Source organism: Apteryx mantelli, chromosome 22, assembly GCF_036417845.1.
Source record: "Apteryx mantelli isolate bAptMan1 chromosome 22, bAptMan1.hap1, whole genome shotgun sequence".
Taxonomy (NCBI): domain Eukaryota; kingdom Metazoa; phylum Chordata; class Aves; order Apterygiformes; family Apterygidae; genus Apteryx; species Apteryx mantelli.
The window spans coordinates 12,340,180-12,360,966 of NC_089999.1; the positions used below are offsets into that span (position 1 = coordinate 12,340,180).

Consider the following 20,787-nt stretch of genomic DNA (forward strand, 5'->3'; position numbering starts at 1 on the left):
CTGGAGCCTCTCCCCGCAGGGCCCAGCGCAGCGAAGCTCTCCGTTTTCAAGTCTGCTTTGCTGTGGGACCGAGGCTGCGGTCACCTCCCCGACAACGGGGCCCGACCGGAATCTGAACAGGTCAAGTCATGTTTGAATCGAAACAACTCTTGCTTCAACTGCTCGCTCCACATTAGCCTCAAGTTAGAGCCTCCAAGCAGAAAAAACGCATTTTCCGTATTCATTTATTTTAATTTCATTTATCAGGTACCCACTAAAAAAAAAAAATTTTTTTTTCTAAGGTTTGGCCTTGAAATCAAGAGGAGTATTATGCTGTGCTAACACCTTCTCCTCCTTTTACAAAAGCATTTCTACATTCCAGATTTTTTGACATTATCTGTTTTTGGTAACATATTATATTGTACCAAACATAAAAGACTACTCCCCACTTGATGTTTATAAATAACCTCCTATAGCAATAAATAACAAAAGCCACAGTATTATTCGCAAGCACTGGCTGTTTTTCTGAGTAGAACACATGGCTTTAAAAGTAGAAATGAACTGAAATGTCAGAGTTGAAAAGCATACAGGAGATGAAGAACTCCTTCAGTTTAAGAGTCAGCTTTTGCCAGGTTGGTTTGTTTGCTTGCTTGCTTTTTGCAAAACTGCCTTCCTCCCTGCCCATCAGCACCCTTCTAAAGATAATAAATAAGCTTTTTGTCTCCCTGCTTTCTTCCGTTAGCTTTGCCTTAAGCTATCAGCCAGCTGAAAAGCCTTTTCAAGGATGAGGAAAGGGAACACTTCAAATCGGTCACCCCACTTCACCACAGCAAGCGCGGATGGGCCGCTCTCGCTCTCGTTGAAGCCCCAATTCACCTTCATTGCAGCAGCCCCAATTCACCCTCACGGCAGCAGCGGCGGCAGACGGAAACACGCGCTTCTGCTGCGGGCTAATGAGAAGGCAAGGCTGCCTGCGGAGAGGTGCGCTCCCCAGGCACCGGCTCGCGCGAAGCCAGCCGGCTGGCGACACCAGCAAAATAAATGCTGTAATAGAAGAGCTGAGCTTCGGCACAGCAATTACTGCACGTTAATTGCCACCAAAAGTCTTCGTACGCTGACTCCTTCCTAGCACATCTGTCAAGGACACAACAGGTAGGATGGGAGAGCTTGGGATCTGAGGACAACCAGATCTGGGAATCAGTGCCAGCATCAATTTCAAACATGCAAGTAGTATTTTTAGGCTTTTATTTGCTAGTTTGTTCATACTCATTTAGGAGAAGTCTCAAATGTTTTTAGATGAATCATTCCTTTAATAAAAAAAAATACTGTTCGTGGTAAGATAAAAATAACCTGGTATTACTTAATTTTGGCCCATCTACATACATGTCATTGTGCCCATCTGCTGCTTTTCCTGAGAAAACAGCTGAGTAATAAAGACACCGATTTCAGACAGTCTTCCTCCAAGAGTCAAGAGAGAGAGATAAGATGCTCCTCATGGGGATAATTTGGAATATCGCATCTCCCCATGGAGTATAAAGGACTCCAAGGATAAGGAAACCTGCTGAAGGGGGCAGAGATTCTGGGAAGACGTGCAAGGAATCCACATGGCACAAACCACAGTCCCTATCCCCAGCTGGGAGCCTAACCCTCCTAGTTTCCACTCAGAGCCTTCCAACAGCAGCAATATCTCCTCCAAAAAGCGTTGTCCTTCTGAAGGCCATGGTATAACTATACATTGACTTGTGGGCTTGATGCAGCAATTAAGAGCGGACAGTTTACGATCTGCATGAGAGACGCTGTCAGACTACATGACTATAACAGTCCCTACCGCTGGTACAAATCAATAACTAAGCCGTATCTGTCTAGTACTGTCATCATTCTTAAGTAGAAGGGGAGGGGGGAAAAAAGAAAAGAAAAAAACATTAGTCTTGTAGACACCGCAAGTGGAAAGTATGGAAAATAATTTTCCTGAAAGCAAATGGAGAACATTAGCTAGATCAGTTCAAGTATTCACAGCTTCTAAACTTATTAAACATGTGGGGGTTTTTGGCAAAACACAGTCTTTCAAATCATTTCCTGTGGCACTATCTTTGTCAAATAGCTTTCCAAGTTTGCTGTAAATGTACAGTGAGAACAATTGAATTTCCATTAATTTTAAATTCACTTGTACCCACCATCAACTGAAGCTCAGAAATCTCTAGGGGACACACAAGAACTTGCCTACAAAACCAGACAATGGAACAGCATTAAACCACAAGCAGGTATTAACTGACCAGCTCCAGACAAGTCCTGACAGACAAAGCGAAATGGAGCTCTGGATACTGCAAACTGAAAAACCAACACTTGTTCTGTGCCCCAGGAAAAACTCCACGAAGTACACTCCAGTCTGAGGCACAGAGAAACCCTGTGTCTTCCTTCCCCAGCCTAGAAAGGAACCACCAGTATTCCCGATTAAGACAGAAAGGAGCTAGCAGTTTTTACATAAAGCAGAAATTTGGCAAAAGGTGGAGGAGAAAGAAGAACAGCAGAACAAAACACTATGTAATATTTCCGTTTTTCATACAAACTCATTCTTGATACGGTTTTGTTCCTAATATCGTGACATGGCATGCAAGGAGCATTTTTTAAATCTTGGTGTGTACAAAGCTGCTTAGTACACCAGGCAAATTTGAGTGACAATATCAATTATACAAAGGTCAGAAGCACAGTGAGTATTATTAAATTGGCCTAAAACGAGGGAAAATTGCCTTCGGTGCTGACCTATCATCAATCCACTTCCCACAAACCTACCATTTGATCCCCAAGCTCATAAACTAATCAAGCAGGCGAAGGACCCTTGCTAGAGCAGTACTGCCATAAAGAGTGATTCTCACAGCTCCTTCAGCTCCAAGCTAGCAAAGGCCAATCCATGTCACAAGGGTGAAGCACCAAGGGTTTTCTGGTTTGTTTTCCTTTTTGAAAGGGCAGAGTGCCAGAGACTAAGTCAATGCTTTTTAGAGCTGGTACCTAGTTAGAATACTAATATCAGCTATATATCTTTCTCTGGCCAGCTGGAGAGCATAGCATCCACTGCGGCTGGGAAGTACGCAGCAAACCTGGAAGAAAGACTTTACATGGTAACTGCTCTGCTCCAATCCTGGGAAGCAAAGAGGGAAAGGAAGGTAAATCAGAGAGCAGAGTGCACTTTTCCCTAGGCATTTCAAAATGCTCTAAAATCTTTAAGTCTGTCCCAAAGCAAGCAGACAGATGAGTGACCCTTTAGCAGGCTAGAAATCCAAGAGAGGAAAATGATGGGATGTGTCGAAGGCTAGTGTTACAGAACTGAAACTCTAGGTTCTCAGGCTTCATCTCATAAGCCATACTATTTTTGTTCTGAATCAGAAAACAAACATTGCAAAACTTCAGCAGTCTTGTTCTCTAAAAGCTTACAGACCAGAAATACTTCTTTTGGTGTGAGGTTTGCACATACATTTTCCAAATCGAAAAATGAGATTAATATAGTTCCTTCCACATCTTCCAGAAAAATTGTATCTGTTTCTAGGTCATGATTACAGCCAGACTAAATTACAAATATCTACACAAAAATTACATCACATTTTGCAAAATGAAAAATAGGCATTTGAAAATAAACAGTAAAGGAGCAGGGAACTAACTGATCTCCCTATAAAAATATGAAAATATGTACTCTACCTTATCTGCTTACTATTACTTTTTAAAATACAGTGGGGGGTGCGGGAGACAAAAAAACCCAACTACCTGTAACTTAGCTGCTGCCAGGAAAGAAACTGAAGTTACAAACAAAAACACCCATCATGCAAGTAGACTGGATTAGATAAAGTCTAAAGCCTTCTTATAGCAAAAGTGTGTCCAAAAGTTATATAAATCAAGTCTTTCATTTACGTCTCTGGAACATGCTGTTTTGAATACAAAAATATCTTTTCGTTTTAACAGAAGAAAGAAAAGCGCTTTTTCAAGTCGCAGTCCAAGACAAAAATCCAATGTGATTAATCCCAGATCTTTTTAAAATCAAAGTTTTAGATAAAGAGTCTGTTCCAACAAAGCAAAGACTTACAGAACTTCCTCCTCCCACTCTCAGAGAGGCAGCGATGCTGGGAAGCGAGACAAATCCCAGCAAGGATACGGACAGAAACCGCTTCAGACCATCCAGGCCGAGCTGGAGTGGAAAACGTTTTTCACCCAAACTCATGGCAACCCAGCCCTGCAGCCACAAGAGGGCATCTTCACAGCAGTCTTCAAAGAGGAGGGCAACACAGCGTCACGCTCGTACGAGCTGGCGACGGCTGAAGAACAGTCCAGACTGAGGGACGGGGTAAGACTGAAGGCAGCAGCAAGCTGAAAAGTTACACGGAGGCACTTGAGGCTTTAACACTTTTACTATTCCTTTGGGAGCACTATTGTAGGAGCAGCTTTACATGCTCGTTTGAAATAGCGCTACCCTCAACACTGTGTAGAAAGGGAAAGCACGGACAAGAGGACAGTATTTCAGGGGCAAGCGAAACAAACTGCACCTAAAACCAACAGCAAATTAAACGCTGCATACAACGCTGTGACGGTGAATTAAACGCTGCATGGCTCGTCTTTGCTTGTGTGTTAGCATAACCGCGGGCAACAGGCAGGAAAGGCGTCCCGAGTCTAGTGCTCTGCATCTTCAACTCCACCGCAGCCCTGGACGCTGCGTCTGAGACTCCAAGGAATCAAATCCAGAACATGCTGGATGAGAAGCGTAAGAGAAAAGACTGCAAGAACCAGGCTGTAAAAGTAGAGGCAATGGACAGTGAGAAGTTAACGTGGCATGCAGAAAGCTACCCCCCAATAACTGGCCTCAATTAAATCCTTAAAGTGAACACTTAGGTGGAATTTCAAGCTTCAAAAAAACATTCAATCCTAGACAGCATTTGCCGAGCTGAAGACAAAGGGTAAAACAGGAGAATGCACTGAACAAACCTGGCGGCAATTCTACCTTTCGGAGAGGTGTTTATTATTGCTTTTATACGTTGTCGAAGAGCAGCGCTAGAGAGTCGTGCACAGAGAGCTCCAGGCAGCCAAAAGGGAGAGAAGAAAGCCCCAGACATTCTCCTTTGAGCTAAATGGATCCACATGTGCCTTCACATGGTCTGAATAACTCTAACGCAGATCTGCACAGTAAAGTATGTACTCTGCAGTTTATACAGGCATATGTGTGTATTTTGTTGGCGGGGGGGGGGGGGGATTGTGCAAGCTACAGTTAGACATCCCTTGGACAAGAGTAGAATCCCAAATGCGCTTCAAGTTTGTCTGCTATGAAGAAACCTAAGATCTAAAATGTTAATGTGTTTTATACATTATATATTTTATACATTATATGTATAATGTAGTTTATATATGTTTTAATGTACATTAAAATACATATTATATAATGTGTGTCTATGTATATAGATATATTTATGTATACACACACATATCTATGTATATAAAGCTTTTAAAAATGACATCAAAAAACAGAAAAAATGCTGTGCAACGTATAAATATAATGTACAGCTTATGCAATTTAATATGATTGTTCTTCATGGTGGATTCTACAGACAAATGGGAAACAAGACCTGAAAAGCAAACACTGTCTAGCAGTTGTGCCCATTCTAGACTGTAACTGTTTCCCCTGCCCCCACAACAGTTAAATGCATATAAAATCTAAACCCTTATAAAAGAATCTACTTAGATCATTTGAGGTCAGCCATACCCTCCTCCCTAGGGTTTCATGGTATGCACATTCAGAGAGCTTCATAAAACAATTCTGGCATCCAGCAGGTTGCTCTGGAAAACAGCTTCCACATCACTGTCAGAGCCAACATTCTTGTAGCAGCTATATGTTGAGCATTCACTGTTCTGGTACATAAATTTCCTGCTGACCCCTAAAAAGAGTTATGTTCTCTTGAAAAGACAAGCCTATATTGCGAGGCCACTCCAGCAAAAATACCCGGGTGGGTCTGTCATGTATGTACACAAAAAACAGAGAGAAGATACTTCATGTTGCCACATGAATGAGTGTTTAACTAATGGGTTCTTGGTTCAGGTTTCATCGCTCATGAATTAAAAAAAGATTTAGCTACAACAGTGCAAGGCATTCCCCGACTGCATAACCCTACTGACAGCTGCAGCTCTTGGCTCTATACTAGTCCCCAAGAAAAGGGGGGGGAGAAAAAAGTCTATAGAAGATTTACCAGATTTAGACCTGAACTAATTCACCAACAAGAGACATCCCACATGATTTATAAAACAGTCTCAAGACCCATTTCTGCCATCACGCCATATGTTACCAGTCAACTCCATTAGGTTGAGGGACAGCTGGATATGAACTTAAATAGCAACTTAAGAAATCTGTAAAGAATTAAAGTTACACTTATAGTCAACCTACAAAGCTCAGCAGATTAATCACAGCATTTGTCTTTCTATTAGTTTCTATATTCAGTTCTTGTTTCAAGTTATACCCTAAGAGCTCGCACTGTAGTTTTTCCACACTTTTCCCACTTTATATACAGTCTTTGAAAGTTCCACACACATTAGGCCAGATTTTACATCAAAATTGTCTTCCAAACTCTTTGCTTCACTTTTCCACGATGAGTTCTGTACAGGGGAACAAGAGACATATCTTCTCGTACAGGCACAGTCCTGTGGTTATCATACTGCATCTTGTCTCGGAGGCAGGAGGCCTAAGTTAATGTATTTTGATCGACAGCATAGCTGAAATGTAACCTATCTGCTAGGGTTTATCTGCCTACTATGTTATACACACAGAGAGCAAGCTATTCCCCTCTCTGAGTTGTTTTCCTAAAACATGCATCTGTAAACATGCTCGCTGCAATGCCTTCCTGGATGCCTTCCTGGAAAATCCAGCTTGTAAATCCATGGCAGGGAGACAATAACTAACACACCATGCAATGATGCACGCAGGCTCTTTAGAACACGCAAGCAAATCTCACGACGGCTTGTTACCCGTGAGTATCTACTGCGTTAGGGCACCCAGCAACCTGCACGCTCACAGCCGCAGAGCTACCTCGCGCTCAAAGGGAAGGGCACGAAAGGAACAGTTACCATGGAACTGGGGACGCCAGGTAACTCGCTCGGATGCTGCCGCTCTTAGGGAACAAAAATCTCTTCTGATCAGTATGAGCAACAAGTCCCGAGGTGAACAATTCTTTGAGACTGCACGGGATTCATAAGCAGCTATCGCACAGCAAATCGGTATAAATAAAAACCTTGTTATTTCCCAGAAGAGGTAAGGAGAAGCAGCTATCCTTAAAGTGCAGTTTAACACATTTCATTAGAAGACTTAAAACCTGCATACAAGATACTTTACAGAGGCAATAGGAAACCTAAACATTTCTGACTTGCTTAGGGGCTATAAATAAATTACTTTATACATAACATAAATGCAGTCACTACTGTAGTGAGAAGCAATGATACTAAGTAGTACACATGGCAGTATTTTATGGCAGTAAGACACTGCAGACAAACAAAACAGTAAAGGGAATGTCAATAGCATTAATCTGGCTAGAAGGACTTCAACACGCCAGTCTCGTTTTTGCTTTCCAGAAGTTTGACTGACTCAGTGTTTTCCCACAAGTCTGCTATACTCCTTGCAACGAGTGCTAGAGTTAAGAGCTGAAGGGATCAATAAACTAGAAAAGATTAATAGGTCCACCAAAATCATTCTCTCACTTCGATATCAGGAAGGAAGGAGAGTAATAAGTTAGCACAGATGATAATTGATGAGAATACATCAACATACTGTAAAGCATTGTATGAGAAAAAGACAAACACACTTTGTTTAAATACCTATGTTCTAAATTTCAGTGTTTCAGCAGATATTCTACCCACTTTAAAATAAAGATAATAAATTCACAACTCTAGGTTTGTCTCTTAGTTGCAAGGCAGAGCATCGGGAGAGTCTTGCCCTCCTACTAAAAATTCTGGTCTAAATAATCAATTTGTGATCTGTATTTTGCAGTATGGGATTTCTATCAAGAGTAACAACCAAATTTGGACACAGCAAAAGGAATGACTGTGCTAGATCTTAACGGGACCAACTAAAACACTGGTAACCAGCGTATGTCAGCTTTGACAGTTACTACTCTGCTTGGAGAGGCTCCAACGCAGCAGTGTGGTGCCAACCAGGGTAGCAATCTGGGAGCCAGCCAAGAGGTTGAGCAGGCCTCAATAGCACGAATGCAAATGGTTTTAGTTGTGGTAGGTCTTTTGTAAGCAGTGTAAGGGGTATGCTGGCCTCAGAGAGAAGTTAAATCCTGTTTCCAAACTGTGAGCGTCTGTGCACCATCTGGGTCCTACAGAGAGAGGCAGCTGTGTTCCCTTCCTTTTCCAAGAGGTTCATCCTACCTCATCAGAAGGGGATGTGAAGAGACTATGGAGACTCCTTGAGCAGACAAACACCAAAACAGCCAGATTGTAAACCTGTTTCTCCTACATGATTTGAAGATGCCAACGACCTCTTTTAAGATCTCAGTTATGCTAACTTTTGAATCCAAGAATTGCTGAAAAAGATAGGTGTTCTCATTTCTTCGACCTGCAACTCTCCAGCAATCCCCCTTCATCCATGCAGGTGGAAAGAATGCAATGGGGGCTAACAGACGCATGCTTCCTTGAATTCCCACCTGCACACAAAACCCAGCCAAATCCTTTTGTTCAACTTGCTGAGAGGAATCAGACCAAAAGTCATTGAGCTATTAGACAAACAACAAACTCAAAATCATAGGAATTAAAAATTTATCCAAATGAAACATGCACCTTTTATAATCTATGAGGAACACATTCTCTTTTGCAGAAAAGGGGAACAGATAAATACGCTACTCAGTGGGTAAAGTACAAGACTTAATCCAGGTTCAGGAACTTTATTTGCTAGTCATCTATTAACGCATGACTCTGAAGAGTTTACTCAAGCTCTCAAGTCAGTTCTACCAACCGTAAAATAAGCATATGCATCACCTAAAAATATGAGACATGATAAAGATTTGTGAGATACTGAGAAAAGTGTCCATACAAATTTAAAAAAGTATTTTTATGAAGATATCACCATTCAACTACACATCCTCTTCCTTGAAGTGTAGCTCTCTTTTAAAACATTAGTTATCACTGCACAGTTCCTCTTAACATTGGACAAATTCATGTGAAACACAGATATCACTGCCTTTGAAATAAGACACAGTAGTGCTATGCAATTATCACCAGAAGACCACAGTCCCAGGAACAGACTGTGCCGGTGACATACTGCCAGCTGATCTAGGAACACTGACAACCCTATCACATAACTGCCTAGCTCGCCAAGGAGACATTAAGTCACAAGACAGTGCTCACAGGTAAAAATATGGTATCACGTTTCCATAAAACCAAGTCCAAACCTATACTGGCTATAGCTGGTTAGAGAATTCTTCACTGGAGCTGAGGAAGGGAGAAAAGGGAAAAAAACAGCACAAGGTTGGACTTGCGCATTGAAGTTTAAGGGAAGCAACTAACCAGAAAATTTTAACACACATTGTAGCTAAAAATCAAGTTACCAAGTACTTCCCAAAAAAATCATTCACAACAAAATTTACAAGATACTGTAATATGCTTTTCTGTCTTCTAAAAGCGTTCCTCAAAAAAATTTCCAATTACCAGTACTTTTGCAAAGGCAAGTTATAGATAAAACACACAGACTTGGCCTTCATCCTTTTGTTACTTCTACTTTAAGACTTGAAAGAAAACAGATTCACCATGAAAAACAACAAAAGCAATTCATACACTACACAGTAAAACTTATTTTTATCACTTAGTCAGTCAGAGTCCTGAGGCACATGCTGCTTTGTACAGTTTTCATTTGCATCGAAGCAGAAGTACCATCCTTGTAAGACTGATATTTAAAGCCCTGTAAGACTGCATATTATAGGGCTGGCTTTCACTCACCGATTACACCTTCTGCAACCCTATGTGAAAAATGAAAATAATCCTTAGTGCATTAAAAAAACTTTATAAAGGCCCAAACTTTTAGAAGGCCTTGTAATCCAGGCAAGAGACTAAAACCCTCTAACTTAAACATTTTGGCAAAACAGAGTACAGTACTTTTCTGGTGGCCTGTGTGTAGGGATGCCTCACTTTCCAAACGTGGGCCTCACTTACCCAGCGCTCTCGCAACTGCCAGGAATGGGATCTGGTCGATGATGGTGCTCCGGCGCACGGGGCCATTGTGGGTCAGACGAGGCCTCTTCCAAACGACTCGATTCACACCGGACTTGTTGATCACACTGGAACCATTAAAAAGGAGCAGGGGTTAAAAACAAATGGAAATGAAACCATGGAAGTTAGTTCCAGTGACACAGCTATACGAATATGGAGTCAATAATGCCAGCACCCTCAGTGTAGTCCACAGCATAATTAAGTACTTCAAAACACACAGTATCACTTGGATAGTTTCAGCCCAGATTAAGCCAAAAGAAGCGTGGGGGGAGTGGGGAATGAAAAGCTGTAAGATATTCTGGCTGGCTGCTGACAACCAGATGTAAGAATATCTTTTTCATCTGTCAGAAAAAAAGCAAAACCGAATTTGCTTTCCTCAGATGAGGACCATCAACATCAGCTCATTCAGGGACAGAAATATCATGTAGGTGCCTCCTTCAGTGTTCTCCATCTGCCAGAGTCTGGCAGGGAAGAGTGGCACAGTACAGTTCCAAAAACAAAGGAGAAAGACGCAGCCTTCAGTAGGGATTTCCTTACTGGTGCACCAGCGCGAGGCAGAAATAAAGGGGAATTGTTCATAGTTGTTATCTGCTGAAAGCAGGAGATAGGAAGAACCAGCTCTGCATTTCAATGTTAACACCTGCTCTAAGGCACTAACAGTTTCAGTTCTCACAGATGGCACTGGAAGGGTCAGAAGAGAAGCTAGAGAGCAAGTGAACCGGCTATTATCACAGAGCGGGCAAGGAGGAGGGAAAAAGGGAGAGTTTGAGCCATTTAACAAGAGCAGCTAATGGAGCAAGGAACTAGCAAAGCTTCATCCCAACAGTCAGAACCAGACATTTAAAAGCTAGCTTTTATCCAAGGAACAGCCGCTGGTTATTAGAAACTGAGAAGCTCTGGAACGGCCTGGAGATTCTCCATACTGAAGCTATTCAGGATGCACTTCCTGAGACTTCAAAGGCCTTAACGACAAGGGCATGCTCAGCTCCAGCCTCTCGCATGCAAGGCGCAGCAGCGGCACAAACACCGTATCCCCAAATCCATCTCATCCATGTGTATAACTAACGACCGCACCAAGCTAACTTTATCTGAAAAGAAGGCCTCATCTCACACTCAGAGGCTGTTAGTAGGAAAATATTGTTTCTAGCGAAAGGTTCAATTGTGTCCTCCCATTAACTTTTCTCAGCTTGCTCTCAGGAAAGAAGACATTAATTAGCATAGCTGCACAGTTCCACCTCACTCCTACCATTTGCCCCACAATAGCCTGGGAAAAGCAGGAGCACCCGTAGGAATACCTATTTTGAAAATATTTTTTAACCATTCCTACTGCTATGAAGTTCCACAGGATGCCTCTTTGAAGCTTCAGGGACTTTCAATCACCAGCTGGAACACAGGGTTCGGAAACCCATACATTTACAGGTACTAGCAAAACTGCAGGTTACCCTCTCTGTAAACCTACCACCACAAACACAGCTAACGGATCAGCTTCCACCTGCTAGAGCCACAGATACCCGAAGGTTAATGACAGGGCTCTTGTACGAATGATGTCAACAGGAAAACCTTCAGCGACCTCTGCCTCTGAGCTGCTGAGAGAAGGAAACTGTGCCCATCCATCTGGCGCGGCACTGCAGACCGAAAGCACAGAGAGCTCCTGTGAAGCTATGCCAAATCCGAGCGCCGAGGTTTGTCTCAAAGCATTAGTGCCATCTGACAGGGCTGCCTGCCCTCCTCCTCGCTCCCAGGGAGCACGTGTCAGCCGCAACTCGGAGATGCCCTAGCATCTGCCAGCTTCTGACACCGAAGAAAGTACTAATGTTAAGATATATGTTGAAACATGGTGTTTTAAACGTGTACTTTAATGCAGCAAAAACCATGTCTTGCTACTAATCTAAGATCTTCATGTTCCTTAAACAGAAGCTTCGAAGAGCCTCCTCCACAGCTGCCAGTGTCACCTCTGGATGAACGAGAAAAGATATTTTACAGAGTAGATGGAATCTTTTTAACTAGATACAGAAATGATGCATTAGCTCAGAGTCCATCCTTTGCCCATACTGAGACTAGAGTCTAAAACCAAACCAGTATTCATTTTCTCTTCAAACTGCTGTATTTCCACCATTTGACAAACCAGATACTCCACAGCTCATAATGATATCTATATGGAAAAGCAAAATAAAATTTCTTTTCAATTTTCCCAGAATTTAATGAGAAAGAAATCAGATCGGTATCTTCACTTACAAAGTTTTCAGTGAACTTTTAGAGTTGTAACCATACCTCAGCTACATGGGAATCCATCAGGAAACTAAAGCTGTGTTTATCCCATAAGCCACTAGAAAAAAGCACAACAGTATAACACTGGAACAGTGTCATTTATTACCCAACAAGCTGGGGGGGGGGGTGTCAAAAAAAAAATCAAAAAATCAAAGTATAGACAGAGAAGGAATATAAATGGACTAAGAGATCCACCAAATTGCTTACCCACCTAAATAAGCAAGCTTAAGCCTAGTTCAATTGGAAAGACATAGATGGTACCCAGAAGTCAAACCTGAAGTGAAAAGCAGAGAGACAGTTACCTGCCGCCAAGGCCTTCAATTCTCTCCCTTTCTTTGGGAAGTTCAGGCTTGTGGTCCTGTGTCACCTCCACAGCTCTCACAAAGTCATCCTTGGGGTCATCCTGGACTCCCAGCACCACTCCTGAATCGCCAACGTGAGCAACGTACATCTTTGACCCACGGATAATTACCACGCTGGCAGTAGTTCCTGATGTGCTTGGGAGGCCTGTCATGGTCTTCGGCCACTCTGCTGTAATGGGGGGGGAAAAAAAAAAACGTTTTCAAACCAGTAATACTTTGGAAGATCAAGATCAAGGGTGTGTCGCAGAGGCTTGCATAACGTCACAGAAAAGTGCATGCGTAACTGCAGTATGGCCAGGCAAACCAGTGCCCTCAGGTCCCCCACTTTCATAACAACACTCCTTAGCTATAACTTAAATGAAAACATATATAGAAAACCAATATCAAAGCACTGAGTTAGGATTCCAAAAACTGTCTCCTTGGGTTTAATTTTCCAAGTATTACTAGAAGAATAATATGTGGGAAGAGAAGTGTTACTTGAGTGTTGAGCTTATCTATCAAGCTTTGCATTAAGGTCTACTATTCACTTCCTTGTCTGAAGGGGTAAAAATGTCATAAATCAGATCATTTTGTCTGGATATTTGACTTGCAATCAGGTTGCCTGGACATTACTGATCTCCTCAAAAGGAAAGAAAATGCTATTTTACTTTTATATGCTGAACAACATTAAGTTGAATAATTTGTTGACAGTTTTATTCACGTTTCCTTTTGGGGGATGGAATAATACAGACTATTTAAGTATGCTATCCATAACCCAACATCTGATCTGCACAGAAGATATTCCTTGAATTCCAAATAAACATTAAAATACCTATACTACCATGAGCTACATATGGTTAGGGAAATGCTCCCTCTTTTTGACCGCTTTCCCCTCAAAATGCTTATTTTCTCGTACACTGTTCTCCCAATTCATGTCCAATTCAAATTTCTCTTACATGCTCCCTTTTTCTTTTGTCTTTTTTTTTTTTTTTTTGGTCTCTACACACCCGTGTTCACCTTCTTCCAAAATTCCACAAAATGACTGGGACAACCTCCTATTGAAGAAGGATCAGCCATACCAATGTGCCTCCCTACTTCAGCACTTTCAGATATCGGACTTCAGGGTCTCGGTTATCAGCCGACTGTGATGGCCACCAGCACCCTCACGTTTCTGCTCTGCTGCTCTCCGGGCTCCAGACGAGCTCGGCAGGGAGCCTCGTCCCCTCGGCACGTGCTAGCTTTTGCACTTTACAATTCACGCTTACACGGTGCAGCATAAAAACTCCACCGTGATTCCATCCACACAAGTACCCAAGGCAGCTTTCCACAGTACTACGTTATTTATTTTCCTATGGCCCAACAACACAAAAGAAAAACAAATCAATTAGGCCTTCCTCTCCGAGAAAATAGCTACGGCAAAAGTCATAGCAAAAGACGACCGAGGACTTAGTGCACTCCAGTGCCACCGAGCAATATGCAGATGCTTGAGGCGAGGAAGAGGGGAAGACACGGGGGACGCGCTGAAGGAGGACCAGGATTACGCAGACGGCGCGATGACAAATGCTGCGTTTCTTCAGGGTCAGCTACCGGGATATCGAGCGCAATTCAAACAACGAAGTCTCAGCGCAGGCTTCTAGCTTTGCGTTCTAAAGACTGAAACGTACTTTCTCCCCAGGAGCAGCATTATTTCAAGAACACAAACATTCAATCAGCTTATTGAAAGTACTTTGTCTAACAATTGTGACTGTGGATATTAAATCTAACGCATTCCAAATGGAAAGCAAATGAGGGGAGAAGCCAAGTGGTAATGAGGACTTCAGCCATGCACTTAACAGAAAACAAGCTGCAACTAATGAGTTTCTGTCAGTGTAACAACCCCTCAATAGCAATAAAATATATTGGAGAGTCAAATCAGTCTTTGTGGGAATTGAAGAGCACAGAAAGCGAAATCACCCGCTTATGAGGAAAAGAATGATACAGCAGCCGCAGATTTTAGGCTCCAATAGAACTAGAAATTAGATCTGCCTATCATTAAGGGGTTTTAATGCCTTGCTTTTGTTTAGAAATAAATATTACATGGAGCACAGCATATTCCTTTCTTTAGAGATTACGTCTCATCCGATATTAACAGAAGTGTCAAAACTCCTGAGTTTTCTTCTGAGCTCAAGTACTAAAATCAAAATCACTTAACCACCTTGAGTTTCCTCCTCCACATATCAGGGTCCTGATTTTTATCAAAGTCATGCACCAGTGCATCTTTCTAAAACATTTTTTTCTTCCACTTGAGGAACACTACCCTTCGCTCAGTTAATTCCAATTGGTTTTGTAGTTGGCACACCAGCTGGCAAACTGTTGTCACCCACTACCTAGCACGGGAAGCATAAAATGTTTTGCTTCATGAAATTTGGCTTGGTTGCATGTCGTCTTCTCCTTTATTTATTTGAAAAATTCGAAAATGTTTTAGTGAAAATTGCATGAACAAAAGATACGCAGTACCCTATCATCAAGAAAGTTTTCTTTCTTGCTGAATTCTTTACCTACATAATGCCACAACTCAGCAAAATCTATCAAATGATATCTTTAAATCTTATTCTTGTTCCCTTCTTCTTATCCTTAGATTTAGATGCAAGATATGGTATCAAACTTTGTTTTGACCAAAAAAAAAAAAAAGGCCATTTATTTCTTTTATAAGATACCCCAACAGTCCAAACTATCTGGTATGGTCAAAGGCACCTTCCCCTCTAACAAATCAACTGAGGATATATATTAACACTGTACAGAATGACAGTGCATTAGGCTCTTCCTTCGGTAGAAACATCTGTCCCAGTTGTTCTCTTAAATACACACACAGTTTTTCATCCCTGCCTGACCACTGAAGAGGCACCTGCTCCAGAAGAGAAACAAGCTTTTTCTTCGCACACAACCGACATCAGTAACATCCTTTTAAAATTAAAGTAACCGTCAGCAGTAAACCCACATACACTTTTCTTCTGACAGTTAACAGACTATTTCAAAACAATATTAAATGACATCCACTTTCAAGTTTAGAACTTTACTTCAGGATGTTCAGAGCAAATTATTGCTCATTTTTAGTACCACACCAAGTTGACAGATCAAAACAAATCCTGAAGTTACAAAAAAGCTCTCAAAACAAAATCCACACTTCAGCGTTATACCTGAAGCGTCTATGGATGACGTATCGCTTCTACACCTGCAGCAAGGGAGAAATATCTCCAGGTAGCCTTTTGAAATAACAAAGTCAGTCAAAGTTTCCTCGTGGGCCTATATCCCGAATTCTGCATTTATTTTCATGCAGTTATTAAGCCACGCGCTAGGAGCGCCGATACCTCCCAGGATGGACACAATTCCGCTGTGACCAGGGTCTCTACAGCCGAAAACCGCATCGCTTCCGAAACGGCGCAGGGCACGCGAGGACGCGAGGAGCCGGTGCCGCCGGGGAGCGGGAGGCGAACCCGCACGGGCGCCTGGCCGGGCACGCGCAGCACCCGCCGCAGAGGAGCACGCGCTCCCGCTCGGCGGATCGCCTCCCACGCTTCCTTGGAAGAGAGGATCCGAGCTACGTGCTCGCGCCTCGAGCTATGCGAAGCCATCAGATGCGTAGCCAAGTTTGTTCCTGACAGCAGCAGAGAGTTTCAAGAGACGATCCATGCAGTTTTCCAGGTCTGTAAATTGTATATACACTACTTTCAAATTCTTCTCCCTTTTTCCGCCCTCGCTCTGTTGAGGGGCTGGAGAGAGGGGTAGGAAGTCTGTTTAAAACAAACCATTCCTCCCAAACTGGGCATCTACCTCTCCGAAATGAGGATGCTACACCTGGAAGCCACATTCCTAACGGAACAAAATATTCTGTGGCTGACTAAAAAACAAATTCATTTACGATGGCTGGCTTATGATCTGAAGCACACAGGCCGCTCCAAAGCACGTTTGTGGAAGCTCTGCCTTCGTTTACTTTTGACAAAATCAACTCAAGGTTATTCTGAAAAAAACAAAAATTGCTACAGAATACATTTTACTTTAAGCATGTATACAAAGTCAAACTAAAATACCTCATTTCAACTTGGTGAGATTCTAATATCTTATTAAACTTCAAAAAAATAAATGCTATACGAACTTTTAACACAGTCACAGACCATAAAAATTTTATATTATCCTGAAAGTCTGCATTGCCTTAAATGGTCTACGTCCTTTTCAAATACAAATAGATATGTAAACTCTTAAAAAATTCTAAGAATAATTCTGGAATTATGACTTTGCAGTGAAAATTATTACAAAAATTTTATTACAGAAGAGATTAAAAATGTTATTTCACTTTTATTGCTTAAATTAATTTTAATGGGAAGAGTTATAACTAAAGTCGAAGTATACCACTCTATCTAACCCATAACTAATAGCACTAGAAAAAAATGTAGATAATAGTATCAAGCTAAACACAACATTTAAAAACAAGCTCTTGGTGACACGAATAGTGTATTACCACAGAAATATAAAACAATCCAATCCTCAGTAAAGTCATGTCAAAATCTGGGATCTCCTCGGTATGCTTCTTTTCAACACCTTTCTGACCACTGCTAGGTGTAGAAACGGGCTTCAAATATTAACTTTTACTTTGGAAGCTCTTTGGCAAAGATAGTTGGGAATTTTATTAATATATAATTAACACCCCAAAAAGCAGCAGCAACAACAGATGGCTATTTTGCTCTATTAACGTTTCTGCTACACTGATCATCAATAAGTTTCCTGAAAATCACAAGAGACAGCCACTGGGATGACCCAAAGCTTCCAAGAACCAACAGGGCAGTGAGCATGAGCGTCTCTTCCAGCGGACGTCAACTGGAGAAGATAAAGCTTCCAGCTTTCATCTCAGATAATCCAAACCCTTCTCCTGCCCATTTCAAGACACCAAAATACCCAGCCTCCCTTTCACGTTCACAGTCTTGTCAATGCACAGCTAAAGATCCGGTTTATGTAAAGTTATATGGAAAACTATTTACTAGAAGTAAAATTCACATTGGAAATCCGTAACACAGCATGAAAAGGTATAAACTAGATACGATTACTGCTTTATCCCTTAAATTGCTAGCTGTTAGGCACATGCAGCACAAATCAGTAAGGTCATACATGCTACATGGAAGAGAAGCTAGGAGTTTACCATACAACTTACCTAGAACGGCCATCAAACACTCGTAGCCCGAGCTACGCTGTTTCTGACAACACTTTAAATTGGTTCCACAACAAAAGGGCTATTTGCTAAACACCCAGTATTAAAATAGTATTTCCTGACACTTCACCTCTCCCCATTTTGCAACCACGCGTAGTTACAGCGACGAGTAATAGACCAAGGAGACTGCAACGAGACAACCCAACTCCTTATCCTTCTCCCGCACGCCGTCTCCCCGGGTGCAGGGCACCCCACTCGGCATCCGGCCGGGCGCAGCCCCGCGTCCAGGCTCGGGGCAACCCCCGGTGCTTCTGCAAGTCACTCCTTTCTCCTCCCGCCGATTCCAGCGTGCCCCCAACCATCGCCGTTGCTCTCCTAGGACTTTTCCACATACCTGACCCTTGCGCAACTCCTGCATTTTGTTGCTTGTTCAAAAGGAAAAAGAAAATGAAACTGTTTCAACAATCTGATTCTCCTCTCCGTGAGTCACTTTCTCCAGTCCCACCGTGCCGTAACTGCAGCCCCTGCTTTTCGCATTCGCCACCCAGGCCCAGCCGTCACTATTCCTGCCTGCAGCTTTTGATCTGATTTTACGGTGTGCTCCCCTCCTGCCTGTCTTCGCATACTCACTGTTCTTACGTTTTCTTGTTCTGGGGCCTTCCTATACCTTTATGCCCACGCAGTACATCACACGCTATACATACATTTAGGAAACAACCATGCCCGAACTCAGCCATAACCTTCACCCCACGGAGAAGAGCGGATCCCCTTCCAGAAGCGCCGCCGGGCCATCTCGCCCGCCGGGTCTCGGGTGGCTCCTGCCACCAGCCTCGTTGCTCTTCTCCCTCTGCCCTCGCCCGTTCGGGACCCCCGCTACTGTCCCAGGGCGGTAAGCAGACGGCCTACGTAACCTTGAGGATACGGGCCGTGCTTTCCGTTTTGGCAGGTGCTCCGCATCTTCCCCGACGCTCAAACAGTAAAATGAGCGAACAATAACCCTTTATGAAACAGCCATGTTTTGAATCCTTCCACCAACGCTCAACCGGCCACAGCGGGGGTCAAGGGACAGTTATGCAAAAACACCGCGCTGGCCCATGCAGGGTTGCTAAAACAACATTTTTTTTTCTTTTCATGTCACGACACTGGGCAAGGAAAATCTTGGGGGGGGGGGGTGCAATTCCCCAAGGCACCAAGATGGAGACCCCCCCCCCCCAAAAAAAATCTAATTTGCAGGTCCAACCGGCAAAATCTGCGAGGCAAAACAGCAGACCGACTGCTGCATCTCCAACCGCAGAAGGCAATTTCCCCACATTTTCTTCTCGCTCTGCGATTCCATTTTTTTCTCCCGCAGTTTACAAGGTTGGGTGGTGGGTTTTTTTTTTGGGGGGGGGGTGTTGTTTATTTATATTTTTTGAATCTAATTCCTCAACCCAACGCGAAAAACGCCTCCCCTCTCGCGCCCTCGCCGGGTGACAGCGGCGGGGGAGGCTGCGCCCCCGCGGCGCGGCGCGGAAGGGCGGCCGGAGCCGGACGTCCCACGCGCGGGACAAGCCCCGGCGGGGCCGGGAAGGCGGGGGGGGGGGGGAACGACCGGCGGCGCGGAACTTACGCAGCTTCTTCCACATGGCGCGATGGCAGGCGATGAAGCCCTTGCGCAGGGCGGCGCACACGTCGGCCGGCTCGGCCGAGCCGAAGCCCTTCTGCTTCTTGATGAAGCCCCAGAGGTTCTCGCGGGCGAACTGGGCCGCCTCCCGCCCGCCGTGCCCGTCGCACACGGCGAAGAAGGCCACGGAGCGGCGCGGGCGCCGGCCGGGCAGCGCGCTCTCCTCCGCCGCGCGCGGGCTGCCGCCGCGGGGCCGCGCGCGGGGCCCCCCCGCCGCCGCCGCCGCTGCTGCCGCCGCCGCGCCTTTGTGCGGGGCGCCGCGCTCCGCCTCGGCCGCCGGCTCGGGCTCCACCACGATCTGGGTCACGTCCTCCATGTATTTCCTGCCGCCCTGGTCGGAGAACACGCTCACCCCCAGCGCGTACGGCCCCGCCATGGGGAGGCGGGAGGCAGGGAGGCAGGCGCGGCGCGGCGGCGGCGGCGGCGCCCGCCGCTCCGCTCCGCTCCGCGCCCGCGATGGCGCCGCGCCGCCGCCGAGGGCTATTGTTGATGCCGGCGGCGCCGCTCGGGCATGTCCGCGCCGCCGCCGATCCCCGCTGGAACCGCGGGCGCGCCGCGCTCCGCTCCGCGCCGCAGCGCCCCCTGCCGCGCCGCCGCCGCGCCAGGCCCCGCGCTGCGCCGCGGCGGAAGGGAAGGGACGCGAAGGGAAGGGAAGGGAAGGGGCGGCCGGGCGCGCCGCGGCGCCCCCTGCCGCCCGCCGCCCGCGCAGCGCGCAGCTCGCCGCTCCCGCCCGGGCGGCGGGGGGAGCCAACGCGCCGCCGCCGGCGAACCCCCGGCGAGGGGCCGCCCGCCGCCCCCTGAAGCCCGGCTTTCCTCCCCTGGGCTGGCCCGTAAGGATTCCCCGCGGGGATTTCCCTGGAATTACAGGTCCCGCAGCACAGCCAGGCGGGCTGATGCGCTGTTTACGCTCGCGACCGTAAAACTCCGCGAAAGACGCGCCCTGGGCAGAGGAGGGCTCTGTGCGTTTCGCTTCTGTAAATTCTAGATATTGCTGTATTTGTTACTCAACTACCACTCACGCCCAGAGCCCTTTTCTGCTACAAGCTCTTAACAGCCAAAACAGTTACTGAATTTTGCAAAAATATTCCCACTGTCAGGAAAATGGAGATAATTGCCTGGCTTAAGTACTACAA

At 44.7% G+C, this 20,787-nt stretch overlaps 1 protein-coding gene across 1 annotated transcript in view; it reads right to left on the reverse strand.

Moving 5' to 3' along the window:
* Positions 1-20,180, reverse strand: part of PPM1D (protein phosphatase, Mg2+/Mn2+ dependent 1D) — a 28,739-nt gene extending 8,559 nt beyond the window's left edge. The window contains exons 1-3 of the mRNA XM_067309723.1: positions 19,601-20,180; positions 12,774-13,002; positions 10,147-10,271 (exon numbers count right to left, since the gene is read on the reverse strand). Coding sequence (XP_067165824.1) covers positions 10,147-10,271; positions 12,774-13,002; positions 19,601-20,030 — 784 coding nt within the window. The 5' untranslated portion in view covers positions 20,031-20,180. The remainder of the gene's footprint in view (positions 1-10,146; positions 10,272-12,773; positions 13,003-19,600) is intronic.
* Positions 20,181-20,787: the final 607 nt, after the last annotated feature.